Source organism: Pseudophryne corroboree, chromosome 1 (genome assembly GCF_028390025.1).
Source record: "Pseudophryne corroboree isolate aPseCor3 chromosome 1, aPseCor3.hap2, whole genome shotgun sequence".
In the NCBI taxonomy this organism is placed as follows: domain Eukaryota; kingdom Metazoa; phylum Chordata; class Amphibia; order Anura; family Myobatrachidae; genus Pseudophryne; species Pseudophryne corroboree.
In genome coordinates, this window is record NC_086444.1 from 721,888,643 (window position 1) to 721,911,312 (window position 22,670).

General features: G+C 47.7%; 1 protein-coding gene across 6 annotated transcripts in view; it reads right to left on the reverse strand.

Moving 5' to 3' along the window:
• Positions 1-22,670, reverse strand: part of TCF3 (transcription factor 3) — a 399,616-nt gene that overhangs the window by 156,265 nt on the left and 220,681 nt on the right. For all 6 annotated transcript variants that reach the window (XM_063915799.1, XM_063915809.1, XM_063915820.1 and 3 more), the window contains exons 11-14: positions 21,638-21,777; positions 12,997-13,117; positions 11,999-12,057; positions 11,734-11,812 (exon numbers count right to left, since the gene is read on the reverse strand). In XM_063915799.1, coding sequence (XP_063771869.1) covers positions 11,734-11,812; positions 11,999-12,057; positions 12,997-13,117; positions 21,638-21,777 — 399 coding nt within the window. The remainder of the gene's footprint in view (positions 1-11,733; positions 11,813-11,998; positions 12,058-12,996; positions 13,118-21,637; positions 21,778-22,670) is intronic.

Below are 22,670 nucleotides of genomic sequence, written 5' to 3' on the forward strand. Positions count from 1 at the left end.
GACCTTCATCCAGCATGTAGAAGACACACCTGCTTCAGGCTGGTCCAGCTGCTTCATCAAGTAGTTTGAGCGCATGCAACTTTGCATAGACTCCTCTGGTGAATACTTTGGAAAAATTTTATGTTTACGTTGGTAAAAATAAGAATTTACTCACCGGTAATTCTATTTCTCGTAGTCCGTAGTGGATGCTGGGAACTCCGTAAGGACCATGGGGAATAGACGGGCTCCGCAGGAGACTGGGCACTCCAAGAAAGAATTAGGACCACTGGTGTGCACTGGCTCCTCCCTCTATGCCCCTCCTCCAGACCTCAGTTAGGGAAACTGTGCCCGGAAGAGCTGACACAACAAGGAAAGGATTTGGAATCCCGGGTAAGACTCATACCAGCCACACCAATCACACCGTACAACTCGTGATAACTATACCCAGTTAACAGTATGAATAACAACTGAGCCTCACTTAACAGATGGCTCAGAACAATAACCCTTTAGTTAGGCAATAACTATATACAAGTATTGCAGACAATCCGCACTTGGGATAGGCGCCCAGCATCCACTACGGACTACGAGAAATAGAATTACCGGTGAGTAAATTCTTATTTTCTCTGACGTCCTAGTGGATGCTGGGAACTCCGTAAGGACCATGGGGATTATACCAAAGCTCCCACACGGGCGGGAGAGTGCGGATGACTCTGCAGCACCGAATGAGCAAACTCAAGGTCCTCCTCAGCCAGGGTATCAAACTTGTAGAATTTTGCAAACGTGTTTGATCCCGACCAGGTAGCAGCTCGGCAAAGTTGTAAAGCCGAGACCCCTCGGGCAGCCGCCCAAGAAGAGCCCACCTTCCTTGTGGAATGGGCCTTCACAGATTTAGGATTGCGCCAGTCCAGCCGCAGAATGTGCAAGTTGAATCGTGGAGCAGATCCAGCGAGCAATAGTCTGCTTAGAAGCAGGAGCACCCAGCTTGTTGGGTGCATGCAGGATAAACAGCGAGTCAGTCTTCCTGACTCTAGCCGTCCTGGAAACATAGATTTTCAGGGCCCGGACTACGTCCAGCAACTTGGAGGCCTCCAAGTCCCCAGTAGCCGCAGGCACCACAATAGGTTGGTTCAAATGAAACGCTGATACCACCTTAGGGAGGAATTGGGGACGCGTCCTCAATTCTGCTCTGTCCATATGGAAGATCATATAGGGGCTTTTACAGGACAAAGCCGCCAATTCTGACACCCGCCTAGCCGAAGCCAAGGCCAAAAGCATGACCACTTTCCACGTGAGATATTTTAATTCCACGGTCTGAAGTGACTCAAACCTATGTGATTTTAGGAAATCCAACACAACGTTGAGATCCCAAGGTGCCACCGGGGGCACAAAAGGGGGCTGAATGTGCAGCACTCCCTTAACAAACGTCTCAACTTCAGGCAGTGAAGCCAGTTCTTTTGGAAAGAAAATAGACAGGGCCAAAATCTGGACTTTAATGGAACCCAATTTTAGGCCCATAGTCACTCCTGACTGTAGGAAGTGCAGAAAACGACCCAGCAGAAATTCTTCTGTGTGGGCCTTCATAGCCTCACACCAAGCAACATATTTTCGCCATATGCGGTGATAATGCTTTGCTGTCACATCTTTCCTAGCTTTTATCAGCGTAGGAATGACTTCAACCAGAATGCCCTTTTCCATCAGGATCCGGCGTTCAACCACCATGCCGTCAAACGCAGCCGCGGTAAGTCTTGGAACAGACAGGGCCCCTGCTGTAGCAGGTCCTGTCTGAGAGGCAGAGGCCAAGGGTCCTCTGAGATCATTTCTTGCAGTTCCGGGTACCAAGTCCGTCTTGGCCAATCCGGAACGATGAGTATAGTTCTTACTCCTCTCTTTCTTATTATCCTCAGCACCTTTGGTACGAGAGGAAGAGGAGGGAACACATAAACCGACTGGTACACCCACGGTGTCACTAGAGCGTCCACAGCTATTGCCTGAGGGTCCCTTGACCTGGCGCAATATTTTTTTAAACTTTTTGTTTAGGCGGGACGCCATCATGTCCACCTGTGGCCTTTCCCAACGGTTTACAATCAGTTGGAAAACTTCTGGATGAAGTCCCCACTCTCCCGGGTGGAGGTCGTGCCTGCTGAGGAAGTCTGCTTTCCAGTTGTCCACTCCCGGAATAAACACTGCTGACAGTGCTATCACGTGATTTTCCGCCCATCGGAGAATCCTTGTGGCTTCTGCCATCGCCATCCTGCTTCTTGTGCCGCCCTGTCGGTTTACATGGGCGACCGCCGTGATGTTGTCTGACTGAATCAGCACCGGCTGGTTTTGAAGTAGGGGTCTTGCCTGACTTAGGGCATTGTAAATGGCCCTTAGTTTCAGAATATTTATGTGTAGGGAAGCCTCCTGACTCGACCATTGTCCTTGGAAGTTTCTTCCCTGAGTGACTGCCCCCCAACCTCGGAGGCTTGCATCCGTGGTCACCAGGACCCAGTCCTGTATGCCGAATCTGCGGCCCTCGAGAAGATGAGCACTCTACAGCCACCACAGCAGAGACACCCTGGCCCTCGGGGACAGGGTGATCAGCCGATGCATCTGAAGATGCGATCCGGACCACTTGTCTAACAGATCCCACTGAAAGATCCTTGCATGGAACCTGCCGAAGGGAATTGCTTCGTAAGAAGCTACCATCTTTCCCAGGACTCGCGTGCAGTGATGCACCGACACCTGTCTTGGTTTCAGGAGGTCTCTGACCAGAGATGACAACTCCTTGGCCTTCTCCTCCGGGAGAAACACCTTCTTCTGTTCTGTGTCCAGAATCATACCCAGGAACAGCAGACGCGTCGCAGGAATCAACTGCGACTTTGGGATATGCAGAATCCAGCCGTGCTGTTGCAGCACTTCCCGAGATAGTGCTACGTTGACTAACAACTGCTCCTTGGACCTCGCCTTTATAAGGAGATCGTCCAAGTACGGGATAATTATAACTCCCTTCTTCCGAAGGAGTATCATCATTTCGGCCATTACCTTGGTAAATACCCTCGGTGCCATGGACAGACCAAACGGCAACGTCTGGAATTGGTAATGACAGTCCTGTACCACAAACCTGAGGTACTCCTGGTGAGGTGGGTAAATGGGGACATGCAGATAAGCATCCTTGATGTCCAGCGACACCATAAAATCCCCCTCTTCCAGGCTTGCAATAACCGCCCTGAGCGATTCCATTTTCAACTTGAACTTCCTTACATAAGTGTTCAAGGCTTTTAAATTTAGAATGGGTCTCACCGAACCATCTGGTTTCGGTACCACAAACATTGTGGAATAGTAACCCCGTCCCTGTTGAAGGAGAGGAACCTTGATTATCACCTGCTGAAGGTACAGCTTGTGAATAGCCGTCAGCACTACCTCCCTTTCCCTGGGAGCCGCTGGCAAGGCTGATTTGAGGTAACGGCGAGGGGGAGTCGCCTCGAACTCCAGCTTGTATCCCTGAGATACAATTTGAACAGCCCAGAGATCCACTTGTGAGCGAACCCACTGGTTGCTGAAGTTTCGGAGACGCGCCCCCACCGCACCCGGCTCCGCCTGTGGAGCCTCAGCGTCATGCGGTGGACTTAGAGGAAGCGGGGGAGGATTTTTGTTCCTGGGAACTGGCTGCCTGGTGCAGCTTCTTTCCTCTACCCCTGCCTCTGGGCAGAAAGGATGCGCCTCTGATCCGCTTGCCTTTCTGAGGCCGAAAGGACTGTTCATGATAATACGGTGCTTTCTTAGGCTGTGAGGGAACCTGAGGTAAAAAAGTTGACTTCCCGGCTGTTGCCGTGGATACGAGGTCCGAGAGACCGTCCCCAAACAATTCCTCACCCTTATAAGGCAAAACCTCCATGTGTCTTTTAGAATCAGCATCACCTGTCCACTGCCGAGTCCATAATACTCTCCTGGCAGAAATGGACATTGCATTAATTCTAGATGCCAGCAGGCAAATGTCCCTCTGTGCATTCCGCATATATAAGACGACGTCTTTTATATGTTCTATGGTTAGCAAAATAGTATCCCTGTCGAGGGAATCAATGTTGTCTGACAGGGTATCAGACCATGCGGCTGCAGCACTACACATCCATGCTGAAGCAATAGCAGGTCTCAGCATAGTACCTGAGTGTGTATACACAGACTTCAGGATAGCTTCCTGCTTTCTATCCGCAGGCTCCTTTAAGGCAGCCGTATCCTGGGACGGCAGTGCCACCTTTTTTGATAAGCGTGTGAGCGCTTTGTCCACCCTAGGGGATGTTTCCCAACGTAACCTATCCGTTGGTGGGAAAGGGTACGCCATCAGTAACCTCTTAGAAATCACTAGTTTCTTATCGGGGGAACTCCACGCTTCCTCACACAATTCATTTAATTCATCGGATGGGGGAAAAGTCACTGGCTGCTTTTTCTCCCCAAACATAATACCCTTCTTGGTAGTAACCGGGTTAATATCAGAAATGTGCAATACATTTTTCATTGCAGTAATCATGCATCGGATGGCTTTAGTAGACTGTGCATTTGTCTCATCCTCATCTACACTGGAGTCAGACTCCGTGTCGACATCTGTGTCTACCATCTGAGCTAGCGGGCGTTTATGATGGCCTCTGAGACGCCTGGGCAGGCGCGGGTTGAGATCCCGGCTGTCCCAAGGCTGCTGCGTCATCGAACCTTTTATGTAAGGAGTTGACACTGTCTGTTAAGACCTTCCACATATCAATCCAATCCGGTGTCGGCCCCGTCGGGGGCGACACCCCACTTTTCTGCCCTTGCTCCGCCTCCACGGAACCCTCCTCATCAAACATGTCGACACAGCCGTACCGACACACTGCACACACACAGGGAATGCTCTGACTGAGGACAGGACCCCACAAAGTCCTTTGGGGAGACAGAGAGAGAGAGTATGCCAGCACACACCACAGCGCTATATAACACAGGGATTTTCACTATAATGAGTGATTTTTCACAATAGCTGCTTAATATATATTATTTGCGCCTAAATTTATGTGCCCCCCCCCCCCTCTCTTTTTTACCCCTCTTGTATCAGGAATACTGCAGGGGAGAGCCTGGGGAGCTGCTTCCAGCGGAACTGTGAAGAGAAAAATGGCGCTGGTGTGCTGAGGAAGAAGGTCCCGCCCCCTCAGCGGCGGGCTTCTCCCTGCAGTTTCTGTATGAAAAATGGCGGGGGTTTTACACATATACAGTCACAGACTGTATTATGTGTATTTTTATGCCAAAAGGTATTTTATTGCTGCCCAGGGCGCCCCCCCCCCCAGCGCCCTGCAGTGACCGGAGTGTGCGGTGTGCAGTGGGAGCAATGGCGCACAGCTGCAGTGCTGTGCGCTACCTTAATGAAGACCGGAGTCTTCTGCCGCCGATTTCATCTCCTTCTCTTCTGTCTTCTGGCTCTGCAAGGGGGACGGCGGCGCGGCTCCGGGAACGGACGATCGAGGTCAGGCCCTGTGTTTGAACCCTCTGGAGCTAATGGTGTCCAGTAGCCTAAGAAGCACAAGCTAGCTGCAAGCAGGTAGGTTTGCTTCTCTCCCCTCAGTCCCACGTAGCGGTGAGTCTGTTGCCACCAGATCTCACTGAAAATAAATACCTAACAAATACTTTCTCAGGAGAGCCCACTAGGTGCACCCAGCTCTGACCGGGCACAGATTCTAACTGAGGTCTGGAGGAGGGGCATAGAGGGAGGAGCCAGTGCACACCAGAAAGTACCTAATCTTTCTTTTAGAGTGCCCAGTCTCCTGCGGAGCCCGTCTATTCCCCATGGTCCTTACGGAGTTCCCAGCATCCAATAGGACGTCAGAGAAAATAAATAAGATTTTACTTACCGGTAAATCTATTTCACCTAGGCCGTAGAGGATGCTGGGGACTCCGTAAGGACCATGGGGATAGACGGGCTCCGCAGGAGACATGGGCACTTTAAGAAAGAATTTAGTTCTGGGTGTGCACTGGCTCCTCCCTCTATGCCCCTCCTCCAGACCTCAGTTAGAGAAACTGTGCCCAGAGGAGACGGGCAGTACGAGGAAAGGATTTTTGTTAATCCAAGGGCAAGATTCATACCAGCCACACCAATCACACCGTATAACTTGTGATAACAACCCAGTTAACAGTATGAAACAACATAGCATCAGTTCAGGCCCGATGCAACTATAACGTAACCCTTATTAAAGCAATAACTATATACAAGTATTGCAGAAGAAGTCCGCACTTGGGACGGGCGCCCAGCATCCTCTACGGACTACGAGAAATAGATTTACCGGTAAGTAAAATCTTATTTTCTCTAACGTCCTAGAGGATGCTGGGGACTCCGTAAGGACCATGGTGATTATACCAAAGCTCCCAAACGGGCGGGAGAGTGCAGATGACTCTGCAGCACCGATTGAGCAAACATGAGGTCCTCCTCAGCCAGGGTATCAAACTTGTAGAATTTTGCAAAAGTGTTTGAACCCGACCAAGTAGCAGCTCGACACAGCTGTAGTGCCGAGACCCTCCGGGCAGCCGCACAAGAAGAGCCCACCTTCCTAGTGGAATGGGCCTTGACAGATTTTGGTAACGGCAATCCAGCCGTAGAATGCGCTTGCTGAATCGCGTTACAAATCCAGCGAGCAATAGTTTGCTTTGAAGCAGGGGCACCAATCTTGTTGGATGCATACAGGACAAACAGCGTCTCCGTTTTCCTGACTCTAGCCGTTCTGGCCACGTAAATATTCAAAGCCCTGACTACATCAAGTAAGTCGGAATCCTCCAAGTCACGTGTAGCCACAGGCACCACAATATGTTGGTTCACATGAAAAGATGATACCACTTTTGGCAGAAATTGAGGTCGGGTCCGCAATTCCGCTCTATCCATATGGAAAACCAGATAGGGGCTTTTATGTGACAAAGCCGCTAATTCTGACACTCGCCTAGCCGAAGCCAAGGCTAAGAACATGACCACCTTCCACGTGAGATATTTCAACTCTACCGTTTTAAGTGGTTCAAACCAGTGAGACTTTAGGTCCCAAGGTGCCACCGGGGGCACAAAAAGAGGCTGAATATGCAGCACTCCCTTTACAAAAGTCTGAACTTCTGGGAGAGAAGCCAATTCCTTTTGATAGAAAATGGATAGGGCCGAAATCTGAACCTTAATGGAGCCTAATGTTAGGCCCAAATTCACTCCAGTTTGTAGGAAGTGAAGGAAACGGCCCAGACGGAATTCTTCCGTAGGAGCATTCCTGGCCTCACACCAAGAAACATATTTTCGTCATATACGGTGATAATGTTTAGATGTCACGTCCTTCCTAGCCTTTATTAGCGTAGGAATGACCTCATCCGGAATGCCTTTCTCTGCTAGGATCCGGGGTTCAACCGCCACGCCGTCAAACGCAGCAGCGGTAAGTCTTGGAACAGACAGGGCCCCTGCTGCAACAGGTCCTGTCTTAGAGGAAGAGGCCACGGATCTTCTGTCCTTCGTGGCCAATCTGAACAATGATTGTTCTCACTCCTCTTATTATCCTCAATAGCTTGGGTATGAGAGGAAGAGGAGGAAATACATAGACTGACTGGAACACCCATGGTGTCACCAGGGCGTCCACAGCTACTGCCCGAGAGTCTCTTGACCTGGCACAATACCTCTGTAGCTTTTTGTTGAGGCGGGACGCCATCATGTCTACCTGTGGCAGTTCCCACCGACTTGTAATCCGTGCAAAGACTTCCTGATGAAGTCCCCACTCTCCTGGGTGGAGGTCGTGTCTGCTAAGGAAGTCTGTTTCCCAGTTGTCCACTCCCGGAATGAACACTGCTGACAGTGCGCTTACATGATTCTTCGCCCAGCGAAGAATTCTGGCGGCTTCTGCCATCGCCACTCTGCTCCCTGTGCCGCCTTGGCGGTTCACATGGGCCACTGCGGTGATGTTGTCTGACTGGATCAGAACCGGTTGGTCGCGAAGTAAGGTCTCCGCTTGACGCAGGGCGTTGTATATGGCCCTTAGCTCCAGGATGTTGATGTGAAGGCAAGTCTCCTGACTTGACCACAGACCTTGGAAATGTCTTCCCTGTGTGACTGCTCCCCAACCTCGGAGGCTTGCGTCCGTGTTCACCAGGACCCAGTCCTGAATGCCGAATCTGCGACCTTCGAGAAGGTGAGCACTCTGCAGCCACCACAGGAGAGACACCCTGGCCCTGGGGGATAGGGTGATTAACCGATGCATCTGAAGATGTGATCCGGACCACTTGTCCAGTAGATCCCATTGAAAGGTCCTCGCATGGAACCCGCCGAAGGGAATGGCCTCGTATGATGCCACCATCTTTCCCAGGACTCGCGTGCAGTGATGCACCGACACCTGTTTTGGTTTTAATAGGTCTCTGACCAGTGTCATGAGCTCCTGAGCCTTCTCCATCGGGAGATAAACCCTCTTCTGGTCTGTGTCCAGAATCATGCCCAGGAAAGGCAGACGAGTCGTAGGAATCAACTGCGACTTTGGAATATTTAGAATCCAGCCGTGTTGTTGTAACACTTCCAGAGAGCGTGCTACGCTGATCAGCAACTGCTCCCTTGACCTCGCTTTTATGAGGAGATCGTCCAAGTATGGGATAATTGTGACCCTTTGCTTCCGCAGGAGTACCATCATTTCCGCCATTACCTTGGTAAATATTCTCGGTGCCGTGAAGAGACCAAACTGCAACGTCTGGAATTGGTAATGACAATCCTGTACCACAAATCTGAGGTACGCCTGATGAGGTGGATAAATGGGGACATGAAGATACGCATCCTTTATGTCCAGAAACACCATAAAATCCCCCCCCTCCAGGCTTGCGATGACCGCTCTGAGCGATTCCATCTTGAACTTGAACCTTTTCAGGTATATGTTCAGGGATTTTAAATTCAATATGGGTCTGACCGAACCGTCCGGTTTCGGTACCACAAACATGGTCGAATAATAACCCTTCCCTTGTTGAAGGAGGGGAACCTTGACCACCACCTGCTGAAGATACAATTTGTGAATTGCAGCTAACACTATTTCCCTTTCTAAGGGGGAAGCTGGCAGGGCCGATTTGAGGTAACGGTGAGGGGGCATCTCTTCGAATTCCAGCTTGTATCCCTGAGACACAATCTCTATTGGCCAGGGATCCAACTGGGAGTGTACCCACTTGTGGCTGAAATTTCGGAGACGCGCCCCCACCGGGCCTAGCTCCGCCTGTGGAGCCCCAGCGTCATGCGGTGGATTTAGTGGAAGCCGGGGAGGACTTCTGTTCCTGGGAACTAGCTGCGTTGTGCAGCTTCCTTAATCTGCCTCTGCCTCTGGCAAGAAAGGACGCACCTCGGACTTTCTTGCCTTTTTGTGATCGAAAGGACTGCATTTGGTAATACGGTGCTTTCTTAGGTTGTGAGGAAACATATGGCATAAAAATTGACTTACCAGCAGTAGCTGTGGAGACCAGGTCCGAGAGACCCTCCCCAAACAATTCCTCACCCTTGTAAGGTAAAACCTCCATGTGCCTTTTTGAGTCGGCATCACCTGTCCATTGCCGAGTCCACAGGACCCTTCTGGCAGAAATCGACATAGCATTTATCCTAGAGCCCAGTAGACTAATGTCTCTTTGAGCATCTCTCATATATAGGACAGCGTCTTTTATATGCCCCAGGGTCATTAATATAGTATCCTTGTCTAAGGTATCAAGTTCCTCAGATAAGGTATCCGTCCATGCTGCTACAGCACTGCACACCCAGGCCGACGCGATCGCTGGCCTCAGTAAGATACCTGAATGTGTATAAATGGACTTCAGGGTACCCTCTTGCTTTCTATCCGCAGCATCTTTCAGGGTGGCCGTATCCTGTGACGGCAGGGCTACCCTCTTTGATAAGCGTGTTAAAGCTTTGTCCACCCTAGGGGAGGATTCCCAGCGTAACCTGTCCGTTGGCGGGAAAGGATACGCCATAAGCATCCGTTTAGAAATCTGCAGTTTTTTATCTGGAGATTCCCAAGCCTTTTCACATAACTCATTTAGCTCGTGTGAAGGGGGAAAGGTCACCACCATTGCCTTTTTTCCCCATACATATGAACCCTCTTGTCAGGGACTGGGGTTTCTTCTGTGATGTGCAACACATCCTTAATTGCTATAATCATATAACGGATGGATTTAGCCAATTTAGGCTGTAACTTTGCATCATCGTAATCGACACTGGAGTCAGAATCCATGTCGGTATCAGTGTCAACAATTTGGGATAGTGGGCGCTTCTGATACCCTGACGGCCTCTGCGACATAGGATCAGGCACGGGCTGAGACCCTGACTGTCCTAAGGCTTCAGCTTTATCTAACCTTTTATGCAAGGAATTAACATTATCATTTAAAACCTTCCACATATCCATCCAATCAGGTGTCGGCACCGTCGGCGGAGACACCACATTCATTTGCTCCCGCTGTTTCCACATAGCCTTCCTCGTCAAACATGTCGACACAAGCGTACCGACACACCACACACACAGGGGATGCTCTTTTTGAAGACCGTTCCCCCACAAGGCCCTTTGGAGAGACAGAGAGAGAGTATGCCAGCACACACCCCAGCGCTATATAACCCAGGAATAACACAGTAACTTAATGTTAACCCAGTAGCCGCTGTTATAATGATTTTTGCGCCTAATTATGTGCCCCCCTCTCTTTTTACCCTCTTCTACCGTGTATCTGCAGGGGAGAGCCTGGGGAGCTTCCTCTCAGCGGAGCTGTGGAGAAAAAATGGCGCTGGTGAGTGCTGAGGAAGCCCCGCCCCCTCAGCGGCGGGCTTCTGTCCCGCGTTTATGTACAATATTATGGCAGGGGGCTCATACATATATACAGTGCCCAACTGTATATATGTCAAACTTTTGCCAAGAGGTCCTAATTGCTGCCCAGGGCGCCCCCCCCCTGCGCCCTGCACCCTTAAAGTGACCGGAGTATGTGGGTGTATGTGGGAGCAATGGCGCACTACCTCAGTGAAGACTGGAGTCTTCTGCCGCCGATTTCGAAGTCTTCTTGCTTCTTATGCTCACCCGGCTTCTGTCTTCCGGCTCTGCGAGGGGGGCGGCGGCGCGGCTCTGGGATCGGACAACGAGGGTGAGATCCTGTGTACGATCCCTCTGGAGCTAATGGTGTCCAGTAGCCTAAGAAGCAGGGCCTATCTGCAGAGAGTAGGGCTGCTTCTCTCCCCTCAGTCCCACGATGCAGGGTGTCTGTTGCCAGCAGAGCTCCCTGAAAATAAAAAACCTAACAAAATACTTTCTTACAGCAAGCTCAGGAGAGCTCACTGAACAGCACCCAGCTCCTCCGGGCACAGATTCAAACTGGGGTCTGGGGGAGGGACATAGAGGAAGGAACCAGAGCACACCAGAATCTAAATTCTTTCTTAAAGTGCCCATGTCTCCTGCGGAGCCCGTCTATTCCCCATGGTCCTTACGGAGTCCCCAGCATCCACTAGGACGTTAGAGAAATTTATTAACTAAACATCCATGATGTCATGTTACCCCTGCTCTAGAAAATAAATAAATATATATATATATATATATATATATATAAATAAAATATAAAAAACAGGTGCAATGCTGATTTTAGTAGAATTCACTTCAACCCTTTACCATAAATAAACACTGTACATAATAATGAAAAAAAAAATCTGTCTATATGGTTTATTAAGCGTGACTAAGTATCGTAGGAAATTTAATTGTAATAACTCATATACACAAACATAAAAACAAGATAAAAATGCATACAAACCTGTAATTCCCTGAGGTGACCCCACTGGTGTAGATGGGCTGGAGGAGAAGTTTGTGCTGGAATGATCTGGGGAATAAATCTACCACACACAAACAAAAGAGAAAAAAGTAGGTCATATTTTTGGAATAACTCTGCCTTCCATAATTTCAATACCTACATCAATATATTAAAATAAACTCCATGAACATGCACACACTTGTAATTAACCAACCATACTATACATCAGAATAGAATATGTTGTAATTATAGTAACAAAAGGTCTTACAGAAGCTAATGCTTTTCCAAGTGCATCTCCTGAGCTCCCAGTGGCAGTCCCTCTGTTGCCTACAGGAAAAAATTAAAGTGTATCCTCAGTCCATTTTATTTAATTGTGAATACAGTTAGAAATATTACAGTATATGTACTGTAAATCAATAATTTAGGATGTCCCAAAATACAAATAAGTGAATGTATTTTTACAGATCAAACATATATATGTTGGTATGTTTCTCCCAATTTATCCTTGGCTGTGCTACAATGTAGAAACACAATGGGGGTGATCCTGCACCAGTCAAAAGAAGCATAAGATAAAGGAACCAAAATTCGACACTCTACGGGAACACCCCTGGATAATATCACATTGGTAGTGCACCCTGAATCAGACAGTAGGACTATTTCATACACAATTAGAGAAGAAAGAAGACTCTTGGTGGATGCACTCCTGACAATCGTATAGAAATATCAGAATATGGTTAAAGATTAAATCATACACTTTATAAGATAGTTTAAAATAAATGTATCCAGAAAAAAAGACAAACATTTAGTGTTTAAAACGTACTAGACTGAGGTTTTTTGGTAATGTGCAGTCACTAGAATATGTTCATATATTGAACTATAAGGACCAAGGTCGCTTAAACCTACAGACTGATTACATGATATAAAGACCCAGTGGTCAATACAAATGAACTCACGGGAGTACAAGTGCTGTCTAACAATAATAGTGTGTTATGGCTTTACGGGATAGATATATGCCAAGTGTAGTTAATACCGTAACAACAATGTGCAATATCAAGATAGAAGATTCTGCTGTCAATGTTAGGTATGGAGTCTTGGACCAGATGACTGCTCTACTAAAAACTTAGTATTCCCAGGTGGTCTCCCATCCAAGTACTGATCAAGCCCAACACTGCTTAGCTTCCAAGATTGGATGGGTATTGGATACAATGTATCTACAGTATTAACATGCGGGCTAGTGTAGGCTGGATCATGGATATGTCCACATACCTATCATGGCATCCCCACTGCTGATGGGTGGTGTGTGACTGGAGACTCCATATTGTGTAGGAGCAGAAGAAAAGCTTGAGGAAACAGCAGGGTTCACCTCACCGGAATGCATCTGAAAGCCCTGAGAATAAATGAATGACACCTCTGACAAAGGATAACTAAACACCCTTCACTGCTATGTGACAAATGTACATCTTTGCTTCATAAGCAGTAACTGCTTTAGACGTGGAAGAGTTGACCCTTGATACAGGCGAAACTCAGAAAATTAGAATATCATACAAAAGTTCATTTATTTCAGTAATTCAACTTAAAAAGTGAAACTGATATATAGACTCACTACATGTAAAGTGAGACATTTCAAGCCTTTATTTGTTATAATTTTGATGATTGTGGCTTACAGCTTAAGAAAACCCCAAATACAAAATCTCAGAAAATTAGTAGATGACATAAATTCAATAAAAAAAACAACAGGATTTTAAATTGCCTACCGGTAAATCCTTTTCTCGTAGTCCATAGAGGATGCTGGGGTCCAATTTAGTACCATGGGGTATAGCCGGGTCCTTTGGGAGCCACTCGCACTTTAAGAGTTTAATAGTGTGGGCTGGCTCCTCCCTCTGTGCCCCTCCTACAAGAATTTGTTTAGAAAATGTGCCCGGAGGAGCCGGTCATAGCTAGGAGAGCTCCTAGGAGTTTTTCTAGTTTTATTATTTTCTTGAGCTAGTTAGGTACAGGGAGGCTGCTGGCAACAGCCTCCGTGCTTCGTTGGACTTTGAGGGGGGGGGGGGGGGGGGGGGAGTAGGAACCAACTTCCTGAAGAGGCTAGAAACTGTGCCAGAGGAGACGGACATACGTCGAGAGAAGGAAATACACAGATAGTAGTGATTCACACCAGCTCACACATAACAAAAAAGGAAAGCCAAGCTAACCAACTTGGAACGAGTCAGCAACGGCTGAACCAACAAACTTAACCAAGTAACAATGCAGGAATACGAAGCACTGGGTGGGCGCCCAGCATCCTCTACGGACTACGAGAAAAGGATTTACCGGTAGGTAATTAAAATCCTGTTTTCTCTTACGTCCTAGAGAATGGTGGGGTCCAATTCAGTACCATGGGGATGTACCAAAGCTCCCAGTACAAAAGGGAGAGTGCTGAGTTTCCTGCAGAACTGATTGACCAAACTGTAGGTCCTCAGAGGCCAAAGTATCGAACTTGTAAAACTTAGCAAACGTGTTCGACCCAGACCAAGTAGCCGCTCGGCAAAGCTGAAAAGCCAAGACCCCCCCGGGCAGCCGCCCAGGAAGAACCCACTTTACGTGTAGAGTGGGCCTAAACAGATTTTGGAAAAGCCAAACCTGCTGTTGAATAAGAATGCTTGATTGTAAGCCTGATTCAGCGAGAAATGGTCTGCTTAGAAGCAGAACACCCAATCTTGTTGGGATCATAAAGAACAAAAAGTTAATCTGACTTCCTGTGAAGAGAAAATTTTCAAAGCCCGCACCACATCCAAGGACTTTGAGGTAACTGAAGAGTCAGTAGCCACTGGCACCACAATAGGCTGGTTGATATGAAAAGCTGACACAACCTTTGGAAGAAACTGCTGACACATTCTGAGCTCAGCCCTATCTTCATGGAAAATCAAATAGGGGCTCTTGCATGACAATGCCCCTAATTCAGACACACGTCTTGCAGATGCCAATGCTAACAGTGTGACTGTCTTCCAAGTAAGAAACTTTACGTCCACCTGCTGTAAAGGTTCGAACCAATCCGATTGCAGGAACTGCAGCTCCACATTAAGATCCCAAGGTGCCGTAGGAGGCACAAAGGGTGGTTGGATGTGCAGAACTACTTTCAAAAAGTCTGAACCTAAGGGAGAGCAGCCAATTGTTTCTGGAAGAAAATGGACAAGGCCGAAATCTGGACCTTGATGCAGCCAAGCGTAGGCCCACATCATCACCAGCTTGCAAAAAGAGAAGAAAATGTCCCAGTTGAAACTCCACCATAGGAAACTTCTTGGATTCACACCAAGACATATACTTTTTCCAAATCCGATGGTAATGTTTAGACGTTACTCCATTCCTAGCTTGGATCAGAGTAGGAATGACCTCGTTTGGAATGCCCTTCCTAGCTAAGATCTGGCGTTCAACCTCCATGCCGTCAAACGTAGCCGCGATAAGTCTAGAGAGGTGAACGGCCCCTGTAGTAGAAGGTCCTCGCGAAGAGGAAGAGGCCTTGGCTCCTCCAGCAGTAATTCCAGAAGATCTGCGTACCAAGCCCGTCTTGGCCAGTTCGGAGCAATGAGGATAGCCTGAACTTTTGTTCTTTTGATTAGTTTGAGAATCCTTGGGATGAGTGGAAGTGGAGGGAATACATACACAGAGTGGAACACCCACGGTGTTACCAGGGCAACCACCGTCACTGCTTGCGGGTCTCTTCACCTGGAACAGTACCTCCAAAGCTTCTTGTTGAGGCGAGAGGCCATCATGTCTCTGTGAGGTACGCCCCACCGGCTTGTTACCTCTGCGAAAACCTCCAGGTGGAGTCCCCATTCTCCTGGATGGAGATATTGTCTGCTGAGGAAGTCCGCTTCCCAGTTGTCCACTCCCGGAATGAAGACCGCCGACAGTGCCAGCGATTGCCTTTCTGCCCAGAGGAGGATTCTCGTTACCTCTGACATTGCAGCTCTGCTCTTCGTTCCGCCTTGCCTGTTTATGTAGGACACCACCGTGACGTTGTCTGACTGAACCTGAATGGCCCGATCTTGCAGAAGATGTGCCGCTTGTAGAAGGCAGTTGTATATGGCCCTTAGTTCCACAACGTTTATTGGAAGGACAGATTCCCGACTTGACCACCTTCCTTGGAAGTGTTCCCCCCTGGGTGACTGGTCCACAACCTCTGCACGCTTGCATCCGTGGTTAGAAGAATCTAGTTCTGAATCCCGAACCTGCGGCCCTCGAGCAAGCGAGGAGTTTGCAGCCACCAGAGGAGTGAAATCCTGGCTTTCGGCGACAGGCGTATACGCTGGTGCATGTGAAGATGTGATCTTGATCACTTGTCCAGGAGATCCAGCTGGAAGAACCGTGCATGGAATCTTCCGTACTGTAGAGCCTCGTAGGCGGCCATCATCTTTCCCAGAAGGCAAATGCACTGATGAACCAATACCCGGGCTGGTTTCAAGACATCCCGGACCACTGATTGGATCACCAACGCTTTCTCCAGGGGTAGAAACACCCTCTGCACTTCCGTGTCGAGTATCATCCCCAGGAAAGGTAGTCTCCTTGTCGGTTCCAAATGTGACTTTCGAAGGTTCAGGATCCACCCATGATCCTGGAGGAGTCGAGTTGAGAGAGCAATACTCTGCAACAAGCTTTTCACTGGAAGATGCCTTTATCAGCAGATCGTCCAGATATGGAATTATGTTCACTCCCTGTTTGCGGAGAAGGAGCATCATCTCCGCCATGACCTTGGTGAACACCCTCGGTGCTGTAGAGAAGCCAAATGGTAGGGCCTGGAACTGGTAGCGACAGTCCTGTAGTGCAAACCTTAGATAATCCTGGGGAGGTGGCCAGATCGGAATGTGAAGGTATGCATCCTTGATATACAGGGATACCAGGAATTCCACCACCGCTCTCAGAGACTCCATCAAGAAGTTGAACACTTGTAAGTATGGGTTCAAGGACTTTAGGTTCAATATTGGCCTTACCGAACTGTCCGGCTTCGGTACCACAATCAGGTTTGAGTAATAACCCCTGTTTTTTAGGTGAGGTGGAACTGGAGCAATGACATTTGTTTGTACCAATTTTTGAATGGCTTCCTGCAGAATTGTACTTTCTGTCAGCGAAGCAGGTAAGCCTGATTTGAAGAATCTGTGAGGCGGGAGTACTTGAAATTCCAGTCTGTACCCCTGGGTAACAATATCTTTTACCCAGGGGTCTAAGCACGACACCGCCCAGACGTGACTGAAATCTTTTAGTCTCGCTCCCACCTGCCCGATCCCCAGGCTGTGAGGTCCACCGTCATGCTGAAGACTTGGAGCAAAGCAGAATCTGGTTTCTGCTCCTGGGAACCTGTTGGTGCAGGTTTTCTGGATTTTCCCTGACCTCCTCTAAAGAAGGTGGGGGGACCCTTGGATTTTTTACATTTCGCGGTCTGAAAGGACTGCAGCGTAGTCGTAGGATAAGATTTCCTAGCCGGTGCAGCTGCGGAGGGAAGAAAGGTCAAAAGGTCGTGGATATCCACGCAGTTGCCGTGGATATCCACGCATCCAGTGCTTCCCCAAACAGGGCCTGACCTGTGAAGGGTAGATTTTCCACACACTTCTTGGATTCCACATCCGCCGTCCATTGGCGTAGCCAGATTCCTCTGCGTGCCGAGACTGCCATGGAAGTAGCCCTTGCATTAAGCAGGCCAATGTCCTTCATGGCTTCCACCATGAAACCTGCCGAATCCTGTATGTGAAGTAAAAACAAGTCAATGTCACTCCTGTCCATAGTATCTAATTCTTCTAGTAATGTGCCTGACCACTTTACTATGGCTTTAGAAATCCACGCACAAGCAATAGTGGGCCTTAAGGCCACGCCTGTAGCCGTGTATAGTGATTTGAGCGTAGTCTCTATCTTGCGGTCAGCCGGCTCCTTTAAGGTGGTTGAACCGGGGACAGGTAAAACCACCTTTTTAGACAACCTAGATACAGAAGCGTCTACTACAGGTGGATTTTCCCACTTTTTCCTGTCCTCTTCAGGGAAAGGAAAAGCAGTGAGAATTCTTTTAGGGATCTGGAATTTTTTCTTTGGGTTTTCCCAGGATTTTTCAAACAAGGAGTTTAACTCCTTAGAAGCAGGGAAGGTAAGCGAGGACGTCTTATTTACAGTAAAGTAAGTGTCCTCTTCCTGCTCAGGTATCCATGTCAGCTTGCATTATCTGGGCAAGTGGATGTTTATGTGGGTATGTAGGTGGGTTTTTAGACAAAGTAGTGGGGGCCGAAGCCTGCAAGCACTCCACAGATTTTCTCAAAAATTGCGTCTCCCTCTCAGAATGTGACATCCTATTTGAAATCTGGGATATCATCCCCCTTAAAGAGTCCACCCATGGGGGTTCGGATTCAGAAGGCTGAGACAGTATATTGCATTCCTGAGTACATGGCATAGACTCCTCTCAGGAAAAGATAAACACTCTGCAGCAAAGGACACAGAGTCAATGGACATGGTAATGTGGGATATACACACTTACACACACACAGGAAAATGTCAGCCACAGTTTCCCCCAGAGTACCTTCAGAGAGACACAGAATATAAGGAGTCAGCCACACAGTGCCCCTGTAGGCAATTATTACCTGCAGGCGACCCGCTAATCGGGATGCCGGCGCTGTACTCCCCACATCTTCAATCTTCTGGCTCTGTTAGGAGGTGGCGGGCGTGCTGCGGGACTGAGCGGTCACCTCGTGGGCTAACGATCAGCACCCTCAGGAGCTTAGTGTCCTCTCAGCGGAGATAGAGAACCATTAACTCTTCAGGAAGTTGGTTCCTACTCCCCCCCACCCCCCAAGTCCCATGAAGCACGGAGGCTGCTGCCAGCAGCCTTCCTGTACCTAACTAACTCAAGAAAATAATAAAACTAGAAAAACTTCTAGGAGCTCCCCTAGCTGTGACCGGCTCCTCCGGGCACATTTTCTAAATGAAGTCTGGTAGGAGGTGCAGAGGGAGGAGCCAGTCCACACTATTAAACTCTTAAAGTGCCAGTGGCTCCCAAAGGACCAGTCTATACCCCATGGTACTAAATTGGACCCCAGCATCCTCTAGGACGTAAGAGAAAAGGATTTTAAATACAGAAATGTCGGTCCTTTGAAAAGTATAATCATGCACATGTACTCCGTACTCGGTTTATTATTAATTATTGTTATCCTTATTTATATGGTGCCACAAGGGTTCTGCAGCACCCAAGTACATAAATCGTCAAAACAGTTAAACAGCAACTTACAGTTGACGACAATATAGGACAAGTACAGGGTAAATAAACATAGGTACATCAGCAGATGACACTGGAATAAGTATCAGGTGGTAGAATCCTGCTGGATTCGGTGCAGTTGAAGATTATTAAAGGAAGAAAAAAGATAAGCACATGAGGGAAGACGGCCCTATTCGTGAGAGCTTACATTCTAAAGGAGAGGGGTAGACAGACAGGGATGACACAGACGGGGTACACAGAGAGCGTGGAACAGAGGGTTAGGATGAGATTAGGCTGGGTTTGGTGAAGAAATGGGTCTTGAGAGCCCGTTTGAAGTTTTGTAGAGATGTGGAGAGTCTGAGGGGAAGAGGTAGGGAATTCCAGAGAAATGGAGCAGCACGTGAAAAATCTTGGAGGTAGGAATGGAAGGAAGTAATCAGTAGGCAGGAGAGTCGGCGTGCAGTAGCAGAGCGAAGAGGATGGGTGGGAGTGTAAAGGGAGATAAGGTCAGAGATGTAGATGGGAGAGGAGTGGGTGGGGCCTTTATAAGTGAGTGTGAGAAGCTTGAAATGGATTCTGAAAGGGAAGGGGAGCTAGTGAAGGTCTTATAAGAGAGGAGAGGTGGACGTAGCGGGTCATTCCGAGTTGTTCGTTCGGTAAAAATCTTCGCATTGCAGCGATTTTCCGCTTAATGCGCATGCGCAATGTCCGCACTGCGACTGCGCCAAGTAAATTTGCTATGCAGTTAGGATTTTTACTCACAGCTTTTTCTTCGTTCTGGCGATCGTAATGTGATTGACAGGAAATGGGTGTTACTGGGCGGAAACAGGCCGTTTTATGGGCGTGTGGGAAAAAACGCTACCGTTTCCGGAAAAAAACGCAGGAGTGGCCGGAGAAACGGGGGAGTGTCTGGGCGAACGCTGGGTGTGTTTGTGACGTCAAACCAGGAACGACAAGCACTGAACTGATCGCAGAAGCCGAGTAAGTCTGGAGCTACTCAGAAACTGCTACGAGGTGTGTAATCGCAATATTGCGAATACATCGTTCGCAATTTTAAGATGCTAAGATTCACTCCCAGTAGGCGGCGGCTTAGCATGAGCAAATCTGCTAAAATCCGCTTGCGAGCGAACTACTCGGAATGACCCCCGTAGTGCGTTTGGTGAGGAACATGAGCCGAGCAGCAGCATTGAGGATAGATTGGAGTGGAGAGAGGTATTTGTCAGGAATGCCAGTCAGGAGGAGAATACAGTAGTCCAGTCTGGAGATGACCAGTGAGTGGATAAGCTGTTTGGGCCCCTTATGCATGAATTACTGCCTCAATGCGGTGAGGCATGGATTCTATCAGTCTGTGGCACTGCTGAGGTGTTATGGAAGACCAGGATGCTGCAATAGTAGCATTCAGCTCTTCTACATTGTTCGGTCTCATGTCTCATCTTTCTCTTGGCAATGCCCCATAGATTCTCTTTTTCTTAAGCACAGGCAAGACGCTTCTGACGTTGTTTGTTGTTCAGGAGCGGCTTGACAAGAGGAATACAACATTTGAAGCCCATGTCCAGGATCAGTCTGTGTGTGGTGGCTCTTGATGCACTAACTCCAGTCACAGTCCACCCCCCCCCCCACTTTGAATGGCCTTCTCCTGACAAGAAAATAACTGGTTTGTTGCTCAGTGGTCCAAAGTCCTCTTTTCTGATGAGAGCAAATTTTGCATCTCATTTGGAAACCAAGGTCCCAGAGTATGGAGGAAGAATGTAGAGGCAGACAATCCAAGATGCTTGAAGTCCAGTGTGAAGTCTCCACAGTCTGTGTTGATTTGGGGAGACATGTCATCTGCTGGTGTTGGTCCACTGTGCTTTATCAAGTGCAGAGTCAATACAGCCATCTACCAGGACATTTTAGAGCACGTAATGCTTCCGTCAGCAGACAAGCTTTATGGAGATGCTGACTTCATTTTCCAGCAGGACTTGGCACCTGCCCACACTGCCAAAAGTACCAAAACCTGGTTCAATGACTGGGATTACTGTACTGGATTGGCCATCAAACTCGCCTGACTTGAGAATCTATGGGGAATTGCTAAAACAAAGATGAGAGACATGAAACCAAACAATGTAAAAGAGCTGAAGGCCGCTATTGAAGCATCCTGGTCTCTTCCATAACATCTCAGCAGTGCCACAGGCTGATAGAATCCATGCCACGCCGCAGTGAGGTAGTAATTCATGCAAAAGGGGCCCAAACCAAGTACATATGCATGATTATACTTTTCAGAGGGCCGACATTTCTGTATTTAAAATCCTTTTTTTATTGATTTTATTTAATAATCTAATTTTCTGAGATTTTTTAAACTGTAAACCACAATCATCAAAATAACAAATAAAGGCTTGAAATATCTCACTTTGCATGTAATGAGTCTATATAATATGTGAGTTTCACCTTTTAAGTTGAATTACTGAAATAAATGAACTTTTGCACGATATTCTCATTTTCTGAGTTTCACCTGTATGAAAAGAAAAAAGGAAAGACCCTGTACCAGACAACTGGGGAAAACAGACCATATAAGCCTTTTCCATATTTTATTAAACACTGCCACTGCTTACAAATAAAATGGAAGTCTATTTTGATTAAATATTATTAAAAATAAGTGGTTTTAAAGTCACGGTAGCATTTCAGACCATGTCCTATTTTGCACAGCTGGTTATCACATACCATTCGCTCATGGGGGTGCAGGCTACTGAAACCTGTAGGTTGGGAAAGAGAAGACTGAGTGCCACTTATAATGGTGCCATAACTGCCTTGTCCAATGCCCCCTGAAGAATTCCAGATATCTGAGGAACTATGGAGTCCATCTGAGAATAAATTAAAGGAAATTATGAAACTGAAATTAACTTTAAAAGCATTTTGGAGTGAAGTGGTTACAAGTTTGAAGAATAAAATTAGCAGAATCTTAAGGTCTATGAAAAGAAAGAAGATGAATTTAACATATAGATTGTAAGCTTGCGAGCAGGGCCTTCCTACCTCTATGTCTGTCTGTTTTTGCCCAGTTTTGTTCTATAACTGTTGTTCTGATTGTAAAGTGCAATGGAATATGCTGCGCTATATAAGAAACTGCTAATAAATAAATACATTTAAGAGAAGGAATAAAAGAATATTCAACTAGAGCTCATTTAAAAGCTAAAGAACAGCTCTGGCACCCTACACTCAAGTTGGCTAAACAAACCTAGACATACTCTTCCCTATTGTTAACAATTTTTAGGCATTCTGGGAGTCCACTGCAGAAACCAGCTTTGCATTAAGAATAGATTTCCTTTTAAGTACAGTTTAACTTCAAGCCAAGTATACAGTTAGGATGTCCAATACTTCCACAGAAAGTAACAAAAAATACTATTAAAATATTAGTTACCATAAATACGGGGTTCACTACGATATGCCGGCGGTCGGGCTCCCGGCGACCAGCATACCGGCGCCGGGAGCCCGACCGCCGGCTTACCGACAGTGTGGCGAGCGCAAATGAGCCCCTTGCGGGCTCGCTACGCGCGCCACACTGTTTTATTCTCCCTCCAGGGGGGTCGTGTACCCCCACGAGGGAGAATAAGTGTCGGTATGCCAGCTGTCGGGATCCCGGCGCCGGGATCCCGTCAGTCGGCATACAGAAGACCACCCTAAATAGGAACACACACATTTTTACACACTGTATGATGCCCCATGTTGGTGAGACCATAATAAAATGCTTCACATCTAT